The following is an 18,679-nucleotide window of genomic DNA, read 5'->3' on the forward strand; positions in this document are numbered from 1 at the left end:
CCTTTCTACTGTAGGTTGTGATGGTTTCTACTGTGAGGATTTTCCCAGTGAGACTGTATTTCCTGTTGGACAATGTCCAACAGCTTGTAAATTAAATTGTGGGAGGGTAGTCGGAAACAAACCCTGCAACCACACTGCTGCTGTCCCAGCTTAATTCAGCACAGGAACAGGAAGCAGTCATTACAAGAATAATAATTCTCAATTGCTTTCCAAAACCCCAACTTCAGTTCCAAAATTTGACACGTTTCAGTAGATTACATTGGATTTGCAAATAGTACTTTTATTTTATTTTATTTTTAAGTACATAAATGTTTGATACAAAGCATTTAAAAATGCTCCACATTCTGTTGTTCCTCTTTCCAGCAGTAATTAGAGGAGTCTCAGCATGCTACTTCCCATCTTTTAGGAACCAATTAACAATTAAGTGATTGTAAATAGCTAATTGCTGTTTTATCTGGACATAACATTGCCACATTAATAATGTAAACCAAAGTAATCCAATAATGGAAACCTTTCTTATGCCATTAGTTCAAATGAGCATTTATGGATTAAATCAGCAACTCATATGCAATTGCCAAGTTAAAGCTCGGATGTCAAGTCACTTATGTCTTCTTACAGCACCAAAAATGCACTTATTCAGGAATGTGCCCAAGTTTCATCAGTGGTCCTGTCTAATTAAAAGAGGAATTGTATTTCACTGGAGCTAGGCCAAATTCTGAGTTTTCAACTTCACTGGTGAGGAGTGAGTCTGGGAAATTGGGGGAGGGACCAGGATCTACTCTGTCATATTCTAGTTAATATTTAACTGATTTTTTTAAAAATGCATTTGTACATTTTAAAATGTAATTTCAGAAAAGTAAAATTCAAAGTTGAAAGATTATTTCAAAGCTAAAAATACTCCTTCTCCTTATACAAAAATCAAAGCAAAACATTCTGACTTTACTTTGTTAATATTTGAATTTCAAATATCTTCTCATTAGCTCAATCTGCACGTTCTGGTGAATAAGACTTTATCCTCCTACATTCCCCTTTCCAGCTCATCTGCCTTATCTCTAATTTGCTCTCCCCAACCCTTCCCCTTGTCCACAACAAGGCTACTATAGTGATTCTTTTTGAAACTTGCATTTGGTTTCCTTGTATTGGATTCTAAGTTCTGCAACATGCCCACTTCCTCTACTTGCCAAGCTAGGAAAACAAAACATCTGTACACACACACACTCAATTTTACTCAGGACTGGGCTAGGCTGCAAAATTAGGATCTTGGTTTCAAAGACACATCTCAGGCAAAGAAAGCTCATTTCAGAGAACTAGCTGCTCTTCTGAAAAAAAGAAAAGGGCAGGAACTGGTCCTGGAACTGCTGGGAAGCTCAGGAGCACTTGCAGCAAGGTTTTGGCTCAGAGTTGTCCTCAGTTGCACTGACTAAAAAGAATAAAAGCATGGCCTGCTTTTGGTAGAATCAAAGGTGCCAAAAACGGTCTAAGTAAATTTTTATAATCTTCTGTGAGTCCTGATGGTTTTCTCAGTAAGTCTTGATTTCTTGTTGGACAACTTCCAGCAGTAACTGTAGTTTGTGTGTAAGATAATCTGAAAGGGTGGGAAAAAAGGAAGGAAGCTTAGTCCAGAGGAAATCCTGAGATATGGCTGAAAAACAGAGCATGATGCTCTGATAGCTGGAGCACTTTATTTTGGTAGATCACTGTTTCCTTTCTTGCTGTATGTTTTCTTCTATTCAGTGCTAACTGATGCACCTCCATCCAACACCAAATCAAAAGAAAACAAGACTTGGAACAGAAATGACAAAATAAACACAAAACCAGGCTCTCATTTCTGAAAAAAACCTTGTGCCACCATGCCTACATCCAAAGGAAATCTGTACTAGACACTGCATGGAGTGGAGATGTACTTAATTTCCATGGATACATTTCTGCCGAAACCATCCTGGCCTCTTCACCAAGCTGACAGACCTCTGACAGTCCTCTCTCCAGGCTTTCAGCAAGTAAGTTTGTGTATGGGGTTACAGCATCTGCCTGTAGTCTCTCCATCCTAACTTTCCATCTTTTTGCTCCATGTCACACAAATTTGACCCAGAGCTGGTGATCCCAAAGACGTGATAAAGTTTAGGAGGGCTAAACTTTAGAGATGGGGTGGGAAAGCGACCCTCCCAGTTCCCCCATTGGTAGATCTCAGACTTGTCTTTGTTAAAACAAATTTGACTATGGAGGCTGTGCCTTGGGAAAGGTATCAGAGTGGTGGCAGGGGTCATGATTTAGGTTTCATGAGGTCTGTTGGTCAAGGAACAGTTTGCATCACAGATGAGCCCAGGGAACAAACCAGTATCCCAACCCTTGAGCATGTTTAGGTCCACAATACTGAAATTCAAACGCATACTTACAAAAGAGGTTGCGGCAGCGGTCTGACATCTGCCTGTGAATTATGAGGTAGTAGACTGGAAAGCCACTCAAAACCATGGTGCATCCAATGCTAATGTTCACAGGGTCTGAGTAGAAAGACATTGCCACTGTGAAGAGGCAGATGATGGTAAAAGAGACAGGAACAAACAGGGGAACCTGGGGAAAAGAGCACAGAAGACTATCAGGGGAAACCGGTGACAGTAGCAAATCAGACTCTGTATGTGCCAGCACACTGTATTCATTTCTCCATCTAAAGAAAATAGGAAGAATCATACTCTGTCCTGCAGAATGCTTCTGTACAATCAGACTGCAAACAACTGCATCAGGTTCACTGTGCCCTGTGAGGTGCATGCCTCCTATATTCACGTGCACCAAAATCTAAACCTCACTTGCAAGTGGAAGCCAAGCAGGAGGAGAAGCTACTTATACCCCATGGCTCTGTAAACGTCCTGCATGCACACATACCTACTTGCCACCTAAGGCAACTGCTAGGGGAAAATGTGAAGCCAAGAAAGAAGTAACACTTTGAATCAAACTGTTCTTTGCTTATAAACCTCGTGTTGACCTGCCTCCAGTTTGCCTGAGACTTATAGTGACTAAACCAAAATAAACCAGACTCCCTGTCCCTAACTCTGTAGTACCTGCAACTTCAGCAACACTGTGGTGAAACTCAAAGCAGCACTCATCACTTCAGCCGTAGCCTATTGGGTGAGCCAATTAATCTGGGTTGTTTGGAGAGCAAATAGAAAGACTGCAATAAATAATAAAACTGTGAAACACTGCCTCTGTCTCTGGATCCAAACTCAGCCAGGTAACTCTTTGCCATGGCCAGTGGAATGAAGGAGCAGCTCTCATATAGGGTGACAATCTTTACCAGTAATAAAGATTGTATTTTGAATGCTCAACATGCCAAGTTGGAAGAGAGCGGCTGCTCTAGGTATGGCAGCCATTCAGCCATCAAACTTAGGTACTCTTACTGTCTTTCCAGCCAGAGCATCCCCTGCCAGCCACTCCTGCACGCACACACTCACGCTGCACATCTGCTTGAGAGGTGTGCGAGTGGACTGCTCCCTCCTCCTCTTCCCGGTGTTTTCTCACCGTTTTTAACTCAAAATGCTACAGACAGTCTAAGCGCCAGCGTTGTCACACGTGTGCCAGGCAGGCTTTGATCTGCGCCGGGCAGCGGCAGGGGACGGCCCGGGTGCGGCCACTAGAGCGCAGCACGCACCCGCACAGCCCTTCCCTCCCGCACAGAACTGACAAAAACTAGGGAAAATGCGGGGGGGGAAACCAGCCGAACTGACCAAAAGGCCGCTATTTCCCTCCTTTGTTTAATCAGCATTTAGGAGCCCCTAGAAGTCTGAATCTTTGTGTGAAGAAAACCAGGGTAAAAACCTCGGCGTCTGAAACCATCAGCAGTGCCACCCGCTAATAAAGCTTCCCTGAGAAGGTTGGTTTGAAAGAAAAAGTAAAAACTTATTCAGTCTTGTCCTGGGGGAGTACACGAGTGCAGCCAACCAACAAACTGGGAAGTCTCAGGGGCTCTGCTAAATGCAAAGACCGAGAAGAAAAGTTACCCCCAACTTTTCAGGTGGATGCGCCCAGCACAGAGAGGTACCCTGGGAGCTGCAGGAGGTGTTTCTGTCCCCCGAGCTCCTCGCTGCCGCTGGCCCCGGAGTCCTCTCTCTTCTCCGGGAGCTGCTGGCTGGAGGCACCATGCAGGGTGACCAGAGTCATGAACGATCTGTGTCGGCCTCAAGCACCGCCCCAACATAACGAATGCCTTCTGCACATGATCCAGCAGTGGGAAAGGTGCCCAAGCACGAGAAAGCTGCTCCAGCACCAGCATCCCCTGCTGACGTGAGTGGGATCACAGCACCCAGCAGAGTGAGAAAGGCCACAAGAGGGGCCCACTGCTTTACCTGAGACGGTATTTCTATAGAAGCAGATGATTCCTCTCGAGTCAGGTTTGCTCCTTCCACCCATGCTCCTTTTCAGCAGAGCCTGATGCCTTCCTGCTTCTCAGCTAGAACTGAGCCTTACCTACCACTGAAATAACATCTAGGCAAGAATCCCTTCTTGTAGCCCACAAGAGATGAGCGAGAGAACTGCTCTCTGTTCCGAGCCTGAAACTTTGTCCCCTGTAGCAAGCGGTCTTCTAACTGATGCATCTGGTGACTCCACGTAGAACTGGCTTTATAGGATTTACCACATATGGCTGTTTGGGCACATCAACTAATTTCAGGAGCTCCCCATAGGCATTACCAAGCATCAAGGACTGAAACCCATTAGAGCCTAAAGGCAACCATGGCCGTGTAATGCTGTAATTATTAGCAAATCAAAGAGAGGAATGGTAGGCCTGCACACTCCTGGCTGCCAGGTGCATGCTGTGCATTTACCTTGAAGGGGCTGTGCAGCTCTGGGTGACGGTGGCGGTGGACGATGAGCCCGAGGGTGGCTAATCCTATGAAGAGCCATCGGGAAAAGCTGAAGAAGTTCAGTAGATGGTAAATGTCTCCAATGCACACCATGGCAGTGACCAAAGGGAACTGAGTATTGTGAACATGAAATACAGTCATTAAAGCCATGGATCACCTCCTCCAATCTCCCTGCAACTACTTCACAGCCCAAACATTTTGGAGGTCAGACAGCTTTACAAAACAGTGTCACAGACTGAAGGCAAAATACCTAAAGGCAGTGTTCTGTAGTGCTAAGAAAAGAGTGATCATTTCAAGACAAACAGCATCTTAGATGTTTCATGTCCAAGCCAGGGCAATTAAAACATGCCTGATCCAAAAGCCTGCACTGCTGGTACACAGGCTATCTACAGTGACATCTGCTAAGTTTTTAGCAGGTCAGCCAAGCTGCAACAAGCACAGCAGCACAGTTGGGATGGAGCTGGACCATTGCCATAAAAAAAAACCAAACCCTGAACAAACCAAAACATGAGCCCAGACCATCTCTACAAATGCTCATTCCCTTCATTTCCACCACACCTGGGAGTTTTCAATTTCCAAACAGCCAAAGCTTAGCAGAGGTGTTTTTGTAAGGCAATATCAAGGAACACCTGTGGTAGATGGTAGGGACTGTAATTTCAAAAAAGGTGTCTAATGTTATAAGGCAGTGACCTCAAGGCTGTACATTTGGATACCACTGCTGGCTCAAGGGAACTTTGCAGCCATTTCCTGTATTTTGCCTTCTTTACTTTTCAGGGGTAATTCAATGTCTCAACACCCTTTAAAACTACTCATTTTATCCAGTCCTTGCAAGAAAGCAAAGACAGCAAATGAACAGAGCATGTCACAGACAGCCAGATTTCCTTACCATTAACATGACAGCAGGAAGGGGGGTGTGCCTTCGAATGTGGATCATAGAGAAGAGAGGAGGCCACTGCCCTTCCCTGGAAGCCACAAACAGAGTCCTAGAAAAAGACAGGGAGCTCTGTACATTAACATCCTGCATCCACATTAGAAATGAGATCAGTCACTGGACTGACCTGAGACATCAAGACTCCCTTCCCCAGCACAAGTCTCCTATTCAAGGCCACAGTTCTGCCTTTAGCTGCACCTTCATAGAAAGTTTGGTTTTGGTTGGAAACCACCCCCTTGCCATGGGCAGGGACAGCTGACACTAGACCAAGTTGCTCAGAGCTCCACTTTGGGGACATTCGGAAGAAAACCCCACAGCTGAGTTCCCACAGCTCTCCCAAGACCAGTTCAGTGCAGCTCAGAGCCCACCATCAGAACCACTGGCAGTGTCTCCTTGGGTGCCTCATTAGCAGAGACCTTTGGGCAAGTCCAAAGCGACCACGAATAAGCTCAGACTGGAAACAGGAGTAAGAAAGTCTCTTGCCATCAAAAAAGGAATTAGTCTTTCCAGTGAAAAGAAAGTGGAGGAATCACAAACTTCAATCCTTTACAAGAGAAACTGATGAGTTTATGAGAGTGCATTGTCAGCTTTGAAGCCTGTATTCTTCCGTGAACATATACAGAAAAAATAAAGTGCAATCTCCTCAAATGACAGATGATTTCCAATCCTCTGGTCAGCTGTTGGAAAATACAGTTTGTCATACTGCCAAGAGACCAGCTACAAAATGAGAGCAGAGAGTTCCTTGCTTGCATCCCTCCTTTGACTCGTGAAAGAGCAATTAGGGAGAAGACAATCACATCCAATTTTATAAATTTAATAGCCTCAAACAAATCATGCCATAGCATCAGCTGGACTGAAGCAGGGCCCCAGGCAGCTGGGGCACAAGTGTACAACTGGTTTTATTGCTGTCTCTGTGGCTTTGCAGGGGTGTGGCTGGCAGGCAGCCAGGAAGGCCCCATAAGTGTTTATATGGACCTTCTGCAGTGATTATGTTAATGATGCCAGGATGGGGGAGAGGAGGTCAACAGGGGACACGAAGAACCTCTGTGCTATCCAGACACTTCTCCTCCTCAAATAAAACCATTACCTAGAGCAGCTAATGGGAAGGATTGTCCACACCTGTGTTTAATACAGGACTTCAGGGTAGTGGATCAGATAATTCATTAGCTTTGAGACTATGAAACATTCCTTTCAGATCAACTGATTTTTCCCTTTTCAATCAAAGCTGTAAAGCAGAACCCATGGCAGAGAGTTTGCTCAGCTCCACAGGACCAGCACAACATACTTCTTCATAAGGTCTGCCCTCCTCTCCAGCTTCAAGGCTCCCATTAGGACACAGACCATGGCAGAGAGTGAAGCTGGCAAGTTTATTTTTCCATATAACAAAGCTTTTCTTGTTGCTATAACAAGACTTCTTGAATCTTGACTATTGCTAATGAGAATAGCCCATCCCAATGACATTTCACTGACTTCAAAGCAAAGTCCTCAAGGGAGAGTTTGCCTAGAGAGCCTCACAACAGAGGGACCCCATGCCCTGCAGCAGAACAGCTGGGTGAACCCAGTGAAAGAAGACTCAGTCTCACTGAGCAGCTGCCAACATCAACAAAGCTTTTAGTACACCAGAAACATTGACATTTCACTTTAAACTGAGGATTTAAACTGACGGGCAGGGGAGAACATAAAAATATTTCTTTGTGACCAGTCCTGGGTACCAAAGTCTGGATCTGGTCAGGAACAGAAAAAGTAGACTCATAGCCAAAAGGGGCCATCCTGTATCTGGCAACCTGGGAGTCAAAAGCCTTATTTTTTCCACAAGAGTGGATAAAATGACACTGTGTGGGTGGGTAGTTGCACAGGTTGGTGATGTTTCCCTCTGATTCAATGAGCCAAAAGCATAATAATAGTTCCTTAGGGATATGACCTTGAAAATGTGAAGATGCCTCCATTCATGGTTCCAAAGCAGGACAGTGCAACAAGGACAGGGACCACGGAGATCAGGCTTTTGAAGGCTCGCTGCACGAAGCTCTGGAAGAAGAGCAAATGTGACTTTAGGGAACATGTGGTGATCTCTAGGTTAGGTGACATCAGGGTCAAAAAATCAAGAAAACTTCTGCTAAAGAAGTAATATAGAAGTCATAAATCTCACATTTTCTACTGTCATCTATAGGCTATTTTTCATTATTTTTTTAGCCACGACAAGAAGAATTTACTGTTGCCCAGTAATCTTGATAAATTACAAAGCAATAAAGCATTTTATAGGAAAATCATCTCAAAGAATTGCCATGATCACAGCATAAGCTGGCCACACTGAGGAGATAACAGCAATGACAACTCACCACAGCCACAGCAGGAGAAGCCAGAACATCCTGTGTTCCCAGGACTGTGTAATAGGAGACATTGGTGAGCATGTACCCCACAATTACCGTGATCACAGACACGATGACAGCCAGGGGGATATTTCTACAAGGAAGAGGAACAAACACACAAAAATCTAGCTGCTATCCCTTGTTATGCCCAGTATTACTGCAGATTTTATCTGGTAGTACAACGGATTGCAGTCAGGTGAACCCACAAACTCATTCCCCCTGTACTGCACTTGGGAAAGCTGCGGGACCCCCAAGGCTGGAAACCCAGGGCAGCTTCCTCCCAGCCTTACCGTTCAGGTTTGACCAACTCTTCACGCACAAAGCTGGTCTGAAACCTGCACGATGGGAAGAGACGGGGTGAGAGTCTGAGTCATGCTGAGGGCACCAGCGTGCTGCCCGTGAAGTGCCCTCCCATCGCACCTACCAGCCGGAGTATGCGAACATGCCTGCATAGAAAGCCAGGGGGAGCTTATCCACAACCAGCGACTGTCTGTCAAAAGCATCCTGGAAGTTCTCGGTGTGGCCTGAAGAGGAGATAAACAATGGACACAGAGCAGGAAAACGTCAGAGACAGGCTTCCTTCCCTGTAGGTTAACATCCCTTGTACCTCTTGCCCAGACCTGGGAGGAGTGTTTGTGATTTCCTTGGAACAGAGTATTTGAATTCATCTCATTGCTTTAATTTCAATGCTGTTGCTGATATGTTTACTCTCCTTTCCTACACTGACATAAAAACCAAAAAAATCTATCCCTTGTCCAACTATGGTAGACATTTCAGGAAGAGCAACAACAATAGCTGGTTGTTTTCCAACAGATCCTGCTGTGGGAACAGGAGATGATGGAAACAAGGGAATCCATGTTGTCCTCTCCTTTCTTTAGGCCAAAAATTAAGTTGTTGGATTGACCCCCCCGTTCCATCCCCAGCCCCCTCAGCAGCTGGACACACACTGCCCTTTGATGTGGTGCAGCCAGCGAGGCAGCTAACTCAGCTCTCACTGTGCTCTCTCCTGTTCCTGCTGCTGGAGCACTGACCCCAGCCCTGTGCTGGCCAGAGCATGGGAACCAGGCTGGAGGAGGGGATGGGAGCAGAGATCTGCCAGTCTGACCCACCACCACTCACCCACAGAAAGTGACACGGGGAGAAGCAAATAAAATTTTCAAAGTAGAGGTGTCTCAGGTAATTACCAACTCTCCTAAGTTTCCTTCAAGCTTGAAATAACACAACTGAACTTAACAAAAAAAAAAAAAACAAAGTCAGGATTTTTGCTAAATAAAAAAAATAACAAAGAGAGAAATGCTGAATGGCCTCTCATTTAAACACAGTCAAAAGAATCTGCATTCCAAACATTTTCAGATCCAGGCAACCTAAGGTTTGGTTCCACATCAATGTTAAATTTTCCATAATAAACTCCCTGTAAGAGGTGAGAAGCTTGCCTAGTTGAGCTCCACCAGACAAGGTGTGACATGGCACGGAACATATGGAGAAAGTCAGGCCACTTCTATGGAGGTGCTTCTGCAAGAAGTTCAGTGACGAGACTTGGGCTCTTGGGTTTGAAATGCTGGCCCAACGAGTCTCTAATACAAGCCTGAGACAAACAGAAGGCAATGACAGAGGAAAGGGCAGAAGCAAAATCAAAAGAAAAAGTATCATAAGGCAGAGGAATCGGGCAAAATTATTTAAAAGCACAAAACTGATTTTTAAGCACAAAAAAAAAATGAAGTCAGTTTAAAACAGTTTTGAAAAAAACTAACCCAAAATATAGGAGTGGGCCTATTGGGATACTTTTTCTGTTCTGAAATGATGGCTGGTAAGTGATGGTGCATGAAAAGGATTTATTGCCTGCAATGCATTAATGAGCAATTTACAGTCCCCCATGAGTCACATTAAATCCAACCTGTCATACTGGAGTCTCTCAGTGAATTCTCCCTCCAGATGTCACCTGCATTTATCCTTCCTCCCCCAGAGGATGGGAACCAGGGCTCCAGATTGTCATTTGAAGGCATTCCTAACAATAATGGCTCAGGATTCCTAGCTGCAGGGTAGTCATTTAGTTCAGCCAGCCACCCCAAGGGGAGCTTTGCTTGTTCAAAGGAAGCAGCTCCAGGCATCAGAAAGAAACATGAACATGGAGCCCACTGCCTGTGGTGTTTTCTCTGCAGAAGAAGGTAATAGCATGAAGAGGGAGCAGGCTTCATGCCTTGAGTGGGAATGCCTTGGGCTTTTCTATAAACTGAGGCTTGGATTGAAGGCAATACTCTTGTATCCTTCACAGAAGATACTACTGGTAGGGTTTTTCTCCCCCACTCTGCATGTGTGTCATGGTTTCATTTAAACTAGGTGGAAACCACCACATTATGGGCATGGAATTCTGTACCAAGTTCATTGTAAATTCACTAAGTTACCACCCATTTTGATCTGGAGGTAAAAAGCATCAGCTTATGCCACAGGAGGGTTAGAAATGCCACTACCAGGGCTCAGCCTAGAGCTGGTAACACACTGCACATCTGTGACTGGCACAGGGGATGCTGTCACATATCCTAAATGTCCTTCGAATATGTGCTTCTTGGGAAAGATTTCGAGCTACACTGGAAATAGGCAAGTCTGACTACAAAGAAAGATCATCTGCAGAGGAAGGTGCCTGTATGACCCTCGGATCATCCACTAGCACTAAGACCCACAAAATTTTGAAGAAAGCACCACCCAGCCAGGTACATCAGCGCAGTAAAATGATGCAGGTTGTGCTGGACTCGGCTCCCAGCAAATCCACATCTGGCACATGGACAGAGAAAGCTCCTGTCAGCTGGGTGAGCACCACACTTGAACTTGGGAATGACAAAAGCCATGAAGGGTGCACACTGAGCACCCTCCCTCAGCCATGCAGCAACACCTACCCTGGGCCAGCAGCATCATCCCTGGCACAATGATGAGTGCAAGAGCCAGGAGTTTGACAATGGAGAGAGCCGTCTGCAGCCGAGCGCTCCAGGTGACACTCCAGGAATTGAGGGTGAGGACCGTGTCTGGAGAGAAAACCACACTGCTACAGCTGCAGCTTGTACTCAACACACACAGGAAAAAATACAGCAGCTCCCCCTGCTCTAGGGGTGCTGGGGGAAGGCCGCACCTTTTTGCCTTAGAGAGGATGCCTGGGGTGAGAGATTTCAGAAAACACTGGTGTGGTCCAGCACAAAGTGTTTAAAGAGGAAGCTGACTTATGCTCCTAAAAGGGAGCAGGAACCTGGTTCATGCTGGGTGATCCACACCTGCCTGGAAGAAAGGTGTGAGACATCTCAGCGGCCCACTTCACAGAATTCCCTGCGCCAGTCCACACCAGTCTGGAACAGGCAGGACAGATTCATGGGTTGGATGCACCAGGAGAGGAGTCCAAAACCTCAAGCCTTATACCTACAACTCACACGGCTTTTGTACAATTACGCATGGAGAGTTTTTGCTCCCACACCTGGCAAAATCCCCCTACCTAGGGCTCCAGCTGGTCAGACCCATTCCCCTTCCTAGAGAATATAGCGGCCCAACACCCTCACCTTGAATCTGAACTTTTTGGTTAGCTGAGAAGGTAAAACAGGACCTTTATCCCACATATGTCCCAGGAAATAACACCCCATAAATGGTCCTAATCTAGGGCAGAGAGGCCAGGATGGACAATCCCACAAGTGTTAGTACTTACAGTAGCCCAGGAGAGATACGAGCTTCACCGCAGGGACAGGGGCAGCACAGGGGGCAAAAAATGGCTCCAGCATGTAACGTCCAAATGCCAGGGAAACCACAGCACTGTTGGCAGGCCTGGAGTTGGGGGGACCAAGCACAAACTGCTCTGAGGATTGCTGAAAAATGGCATGAGGTAAAGCTGCACAAAACTTGGGAAGGGGAGCAAGTTTCCCTGCCTGGCTTAAACCTCTCACCCATGCAGATGGTGAATTCCCACCTAGTTTTTCTCATAGGTTTGTTTTTTTGGTTTTTTTTTTCTCAGTAGATGGGTTAAAAACCACATGCTACAAAATGATTAATTTCCAACTTGAAAGCAAAAGTTGAGATTAATCATACTGAGCAATGCCAGTGTAGAGCATATGTTCTGCTTCATCTAAGCTTACATGAAGGATACAGGTTATTGAGAGGTGAGGACTTCCTTTTTAATGTTAAAAAAAGAAGTAGTTCATAATTTTATAAATTATTTAACTTGGGGCTAAACCAGGAAATTGTCTCCACTTTCCAAATCTGGAGAAACCAAAAAAGTTTCACACTGAAAACAGATCTGAAATAAATCTGGCATCTATTGTCAGTCTCTGAAATAATACCACAGCTCTTAGGGAATATGAGCTGCCAGGGGAGAAGAGAAATATTCTTCAAGTAAAGAACACATTTAACATTTTTAACTATTTCCACATTGCATATTATTCCTTTTATCACTGAAAAATCTTTAAAAATCATTTAGCTTGTTTTAACTCTTTCCTTTACAAACTGCCTGGACTTACCCAGCACCATAACTTTTGGTATTTTAAACTATCACTGCATCCAGGAAGAGGCAAGCAAACCCAAACCTCTTACCTGATAGCAAAAAACTCTGCCCACAGGAATAAGAAGCTTGGCAGAGGCCCTAACGTCTCCAAAATGTAGATATAATGTCCTCCAGACTTGGTGATTCTTGTTCCAAGCTCAGCATAACACAAGGCACCTGGAAAAGTTCAGGTATAAATGTATCAAGTAAATAATCCCACTGATTTTCCCTTTTCTGTGTGATTTTTCAGTGATTGAACAAATTCATTTAAAATAAGTAGTGAATGAGAGGAACAAAGAGAGGTTTAACAGAACCACTTTTCCCTATTTTTGTGCACTGCCGTGGTTTGAAGTAAGTTTTGAAGTAATTGGTTTATCTGTCAGGTGGAAAGAAATTCTCTATTTTGTGGTTAATGGTACAACATTTCCATGGAAGCTCTGTGAAAGGGCATGTGATAAAGATGCTGCACAGAGCTACAAGAGGCTTCCTTTGAAAAATACCCTGAATTCTTGCTTCTCCTCACAGTTAGACTGATGAAATGGTGCTTACAAAGCAGCTACAGCAGCTCAGCCACAAGCCACAGCTGAACTGGTCATTCCAATCATGTTTTTGGTCCCAGGCCACATTCTTGTGTCCTTATCTCGCATCTTCACATGAATCCCTTCCCTCCTTTGAATCCGGTGGTGATATGGCCATGCCCCCAAATTCCATGGCAATCATGCCATATTCAGGTCATGCAGGATGGTGACAACCTCAATGTTTCCTGCCTCCCTGTTGGAAAACTTGTGCAGAACTCCTGTTCAAAGCATCAAATATAGGCAGACAGCTCATCTCATTTATTCCAGTGGGTCCCTTTAAATGCTTCAAATATGCATATAAGTATGTTGCTGAGCTCATGCAATGGGACTTGTATATATGCCCCACTTTAAAGAAAAAAAGAAAAAAAGCATAAAAGAACGCAGGCCTTTTAAATATACTGCAAAAAAGTGTCAGAGAAATGATCAGGGAGGCCATCAAACTGATAAAGGGAAGAACAAACCAACAAATCCAGCTACAAAATGCAATCACTTGATAAAGAGGCTCCCAAGGTCCTTTAGCAGAGTGTATCAAAGGATGCTGGAGAGGGAGAAACCTTTGCAAGTGCAGATCTTAACTATGGGATTACACATACATTACACACGCATTATAATTTACTGCTTTGCTTGATTAAAGAAAACACCATACTCCCAATAATACTGTCACCTTTTCTTCAAGCAGAAGTGTATAATGCACCAAACAACCACACAGAGGTTGCAGTGTGAAATATCAGTGTATATATATATATGCTAAGAGCAAGAACAACTTGTTGCCTTATTAACAACTGAATGGCTCAGTTTCTAAACTTACATGTACATGCCACAGTGTCAAAGTGGGTTTTTTAATATGAAATATTTATCCTTACTTGTTTTTTGTTTGTTGTTGTTATTGTTGTTGGTTTTTCTAGTAAGTTACAGCAGAAGAAGAATGTTAAGGTCACCCACTGTAATAAGAATTAGATTTCTCTCCTGGGCTGGGATAAACTCAATGTTGCCCTAATAGCACCTTTGGAGAGTTTCTGAGATGGTGATTTTATACAATTAATGAAAGAAACTATAAGCCATGTGTTTTATCCACTGTAACTTATAAGAGCTAAGTTATTTCAAAAAGAACTAGAATGAAACTGTCATCAAAAAGACAGCCCATTGTGAGAAAAGGCTGGTATTAAATGGCAGAAATCAAGCCAATGGTAACACACAGAAAGTGGGGCAGCATCAGACATGCCCACACCATTTCTTACAGACACCCAACATTCACCCCAGGCTGGTGCATACCCTGAAGCTCCCCAGGCATTCTGCTCAAGCTGCTCTCTCTGACAGAAAGGGGGTCCCATGTGGCATATTGGACTCTCCCATCCTACTCTGTCCACAGTGTCTCTGAAGAGCACAGCACAGCTCTCAGATTCCCTTTTAGGTGCCTGCATCTCCTTTCTACATTACAGAAGGAGTCCCCTCATTCTCTGCCAGCTTTCCTGGCAGAGATCATGCTGTCTCCATTTGTAGTCAGTCACTGTCACTCCCCCACCCTGGACTCATACATGAACTGATATATTCACAGACCCTAAGTGCTGGAAGCTTGTCCATTACCCCAAGGAAATTATTTGAACTAAAAACTAGTAACCAGCCCCTGACCTCTTAAACACTTGTCGCAGCAGGAACCAGGAATTTTGGATTTATTAATTTCCCAACTTTCTAAACACAAAAATGCACAGGCTCCCCTCAGCTCCCAGGTACTTAAGCAAAGGCTGCCAAACAATGCTCAGCACTCACCAAACATGGAGAGGACCCCACAGGAAAACCAGACAACCAAGGAGAATCCCACGCTGCCGGAGTTTTTCAGCACTCCCTTGGGGGAAATAAAGATGCCACTGCCAACCATGCTGCCGATGAGCAGTGAGAAAGCCCGCAGCAGAGTTATCTTTTTCCTCAGGAAGATGGCCTCTTCTTTCTTGTCCTTCCCCATGACTTTCTTCCAGTCACAGGGGAATGTCTCACATTCAGGAGCTACAGTCTCTTAAGTGTCCTCAAGGCTCACCTGTAAGACAAGGAGTTAGGGATTCAAGGATCTTCTTTTCTAGATAGGTTTTGTGGGTTTTTTTGGTTTTGTTGTTTTGTTTTTTTCAGTGACTGGACAAGAGCTGTTGAAGCTGTTCTCCTCAGCTGCAGGAAGTCAAACCACAGGTGTGTAGAACACCCTTGGTATCATCTTTCTCATCAGCACAGCTCCCAAGAGACACTTCAAGTGTTTTCTTCTTCTTCTTCCAGGCAGCACAGAGCTTTACATGTTGCATGCCAGCCACACCTCAGGATGATTCCCAAATTTGACTGTGAGTAATGTCAGATTGCCCCCAGACTGGAACTGGCCAACTTAGGGTTAATTTCATGGGCTCTAATATGGGGATACATTGATTTCAGAAAACAGATTTAAACTGGCAGAAAACAGATTTAAAGTTGCCAACTAACAAATCAATACTTTGAGAATCTCTGGGGTTAGAAAAACATTAAGCTGCATTACTTGGTGCACAGAGAGGATTTAAGCTTTTTTTACTTCCTATCCACCCTTGCTGAATGAACTAGCCCTGATTTTCTCACTAGAGCTCCTTTTTATCAGTGTTTCTTAATATAGTGTCCAGCTTTTTTGTTTTCGAAGTATTGAAGAGTCAGGAATAAGTACTGTTCACAATTGTAAGACAGAGCTTAGTCATTACTAACAGACATGCCATTTCTTCTATTAATATAAAAATTCCTTGCTAATAACAGCAGCAGTGAAGTTTTTCCTAGAAAAGAAAGAACTTCAGACACTTCAGGGATCATGAGTTTATCCAGATTTAGTTTTCACAAACTGCAGCAACTTCCTACTTAATAACAGTGGCAGTGATTTTTTTCCAAGAAAAGAAGGAACTTCAAACACTTCAGGGATCATGAGTTTATCCAAATTTAGTTTTCACAATCTGCAGCAACTTCCCACTTACCCTCCTTGTCTCTCTCTCTCTATCACCCCTAAATTGGCAACTTCACCAAGAAACTCACCTTTTGCTTAGGCAGGTAAGATGAATTCAGGTCAGTTACTACAGCCAAATTTGCTGCAGCAAACCTGTCTGTAGTTCTCCTAATAGCAAGGTAGAAGTTTTACACTAATAATTATCCCTAGTAGAGCAGGCAAGACTAGTCTGGAGGAGATAATTTGGTTCTTGTATGCACCACACATCCCCAACAATGCTCACGCACTCAGTTTCAGTGCTTTTATTTTCATTATTCTAACACAGTAAATTGCATTATGGAGAATATTTGTCCCAGCCCCATGGCCGTATATTATTGCAAAGTTACACTTTACATAAGACCCTATTTTATGGGTTTCTTGAATAAATTAGTAATTGCAGTGGTGTGTCCACAAGGAGAGAGTGGTTACCTCTAGGAGCAGACCTAAGCAGCCAGAAATTGCTTTCTTGGTAGAGAGATTAAAATGTTCCCCTAACTTTCAGGGGACAATTCTTGTTCCCACTCACCCGTGATACTTCTTTGCATGCCCTGTGTAAACTCAGTGTAACCAAGGTCTCTTCTCCCCCATCCCCAGCTCTTTTCCCACCTGGAAGCTGGCGGGAGGCAGTGGGGTTATCACTTTCTCTGCACACATATGACAAGCACATGCAGAAAGCCCTTTCTCCTGCCAGCAGCATGAGCTGGTTTCTCTGAGATTGTGCCAAAGCTGCACAAGCATCTTCTCAATCAAACCAGCCAAGTTTAGTTATTAAAACTAATGAGTCCCATAGGACTCCTTAAGGCTCAGATGGGTCTCATCAGCCTTGTCTGGTCCCACAGAACTGCTCCTCAGAGTCCCAAAACCTCACAGGGCTGCTCTGGAAGAGCAGGGATAGACCCCTGGGAGCCCCTCAACCCCTCAGCTGTAGTTCCTTCAGACACCAATTAATTACCTTAACGTGGAATACCAATACTGTCTGGTATTTCTGAGCTGAAATGAGACCTGCACAGCATTCATTTGCAGGGGTGAAACACAGAGCCTCACCAACTGAACCCAAACTGAAGAGAGATGCTGTACACAGCTATGACTAAAGCACCGTTTGGAGGTAATTAAAAGTGCACTTATCTGTTTGGCTGCGTTTTAAACAAAGCAGGTGCATTTACAGTCCATCAGATTCCCATTTCTGCTGGGATCCCGAAGCCACAGAAGACAGCGTCTGTTTGCAGGCTCTGAAATTACACAGAGAAAGCAGGGGAGGAAAAAAAAAATCAAATTTACAAACCAGGTTAATGATCCAAAGTAAACATCAAACTCCATACTTTTCTCCCCGTGACTCTTTTTTTTTAATACTACTGCATGCAAAAGTATGTGGAGATAAAGCAATCTAGTCCTGTAAATTTGAGAAAGATGAAATGTATCAGGACTAGTTCCAGAAGTGGTTGAAGGAGGAGGAAAAAAGGTGGAAAAGAGAAAAAAAAATATAAAGAGTAACAGAAAGTTATTGAATAGGACTTCAAAGAGTCACCTAGCAGAGCCTACAGCCCAGAGAGACCATTCCTGCCTGCTCAGTTTTCCAGCTACATTCCAGCAGCAGGCACATTAAAATTCAAGGATGTTAATCCTTGTGGCAATGCTTAAGAATATTCACAATGTGCTTAGCAGAAAGGGAACAGCTAAAGCTGCTTTGACTTAAACGATAGGCTCAAATCCTTCTTGTCCCAAAACGCAGTACCTTTACATGAGGGAGATCATCGGTCAGCAGGGCTGGAAAAAAACACTGCTCAAACCTATTTCACATCTTATCACATATACTGGATCTTTCCTTCCTTGTTCTTGATTTGCACTGATTTTATTGTTGGTTTGGGGTTTTTTTAGCTGTTAATCTTACCTCACAAGTACTGGAGGATGGACGGAGAGGGAGGAGATAGGCGTAAAGAGAGAATCATGTCTGTCACTCACAGTGGTGTCTAGAAGCCCCAGCCAAGAGCGGGACCCACTGTGCTCAGCACAGAGGCAAAGTGGATGTTACTCTGATAAAAACCTAGTGAGATAAACAAGCAAGCTGGAAAAGGAGAGGAGGGAGACAACATCATTCTCAGCTGGGAGCTGAGACCTAGAACAACAAGTGACCTTTCTCCTCCAATCGTGCAGGGAGCGGGCGGCATCCCTGGGAAAGCAGACCAGAGTCCCACTTCAGTAACCTACCCCTTAAAAAACACCCCAACTACTAGGAAATATTCCTAAATATTTACAGCTGTATTTTCTTTGGATCCTCAATCAATATCATATAGCCAAGAACAGGTTAACCCCTTCCTTTTTGTACTGCAAAAGATGTAGGCGTCAAACTATTCCTTGCAGTCTTGCTATTTTTGATCTTTTGGTGCCAAAAATGTCACTCTGCTTCAATGTCTACCACCAGGCACAGAATCTAACTAAATAAAAGCAGCAGTGAATGGCAGCTTTTTTA

General features: G+C 44.2%; 1 protein-coding gene across 1 annotated transcript; it reads right to left on the minus strand.

The window, feature by feature from the left end:
* Positions 1 to 1,344: 1,344 nt before the first annotated feature.
* LOC134042998 (cystine/glutamate transporter-like) lies at positions 1,345 to 15,224 on the minus strand. Its single transcript, XM_062490969.1, has 12 exons — positions 15,003 to 15,224; positions 12,708 to 12,834; positions 11,830 to 11,945; positions 11,039 to 11,164; positions 8,572 to 8,671; positions 8,438 to 8,482; positions 8,118 to 8,241; positions 7,703 to 7,806; positions 5,737 to 5,833; positions 4,812 to 4,961; positions 2,394 to 2,568; positions 1,345 to 1,585 (listed from the first exon to the last, which is right to left on the minus strand). Exons 1-12 carry the CDS (start codon positions 15,193 to 15,195, stop codon positions 1,521 to 1,523), a joined length of 1,422 nt encoding a protein of 473 aa, XP_062346953.1. The 5' UTR covers positions 15,196 to 15,224; the 3' UTR covers positions 1,345 to 1,520.
* Between the last annotated feature and the right edge of the window lie 3,455 nt (positions 15,225 to 18,679).

Source organism: Cinclus cinclus, chromosome 4, assembly GCF_963662255.1.
Source record: "Cinclus cinclus chromosome 4, bCinCin1.1, whole genome shotgun sequence".
In the NCBI taxonomy this organism is placed as follows: Eukaryota; Metazoa; Chordata; class Aves; order Passeriformes; family Cinclidae; genus Cinclus; species Cinclus cinclus.

Coding starts and splice junctions, on each gene's coding strand:
- LOC134042998 (XM_062490969.1), bottom strand. CDS start 15,195: ATGGGGAAGGACAAGAAAGAAGAGGCCATCTTCCTGAGGAAAAAGATA. Junction 11,165..11,829: donor CGTATCTCTCCTGGGCTACT/GTAAGTACTAAC, acceptor TTTTCTCTCCAG/ACACGGTCCTCACCCTCAAT. Junction 1,586..2,393: donor CCGCTGCCGCAACCTCTTTT/GTAAGTATGCGT, acceptor CCACCCTTTCAG/ATTATCTTACACACAAACTA.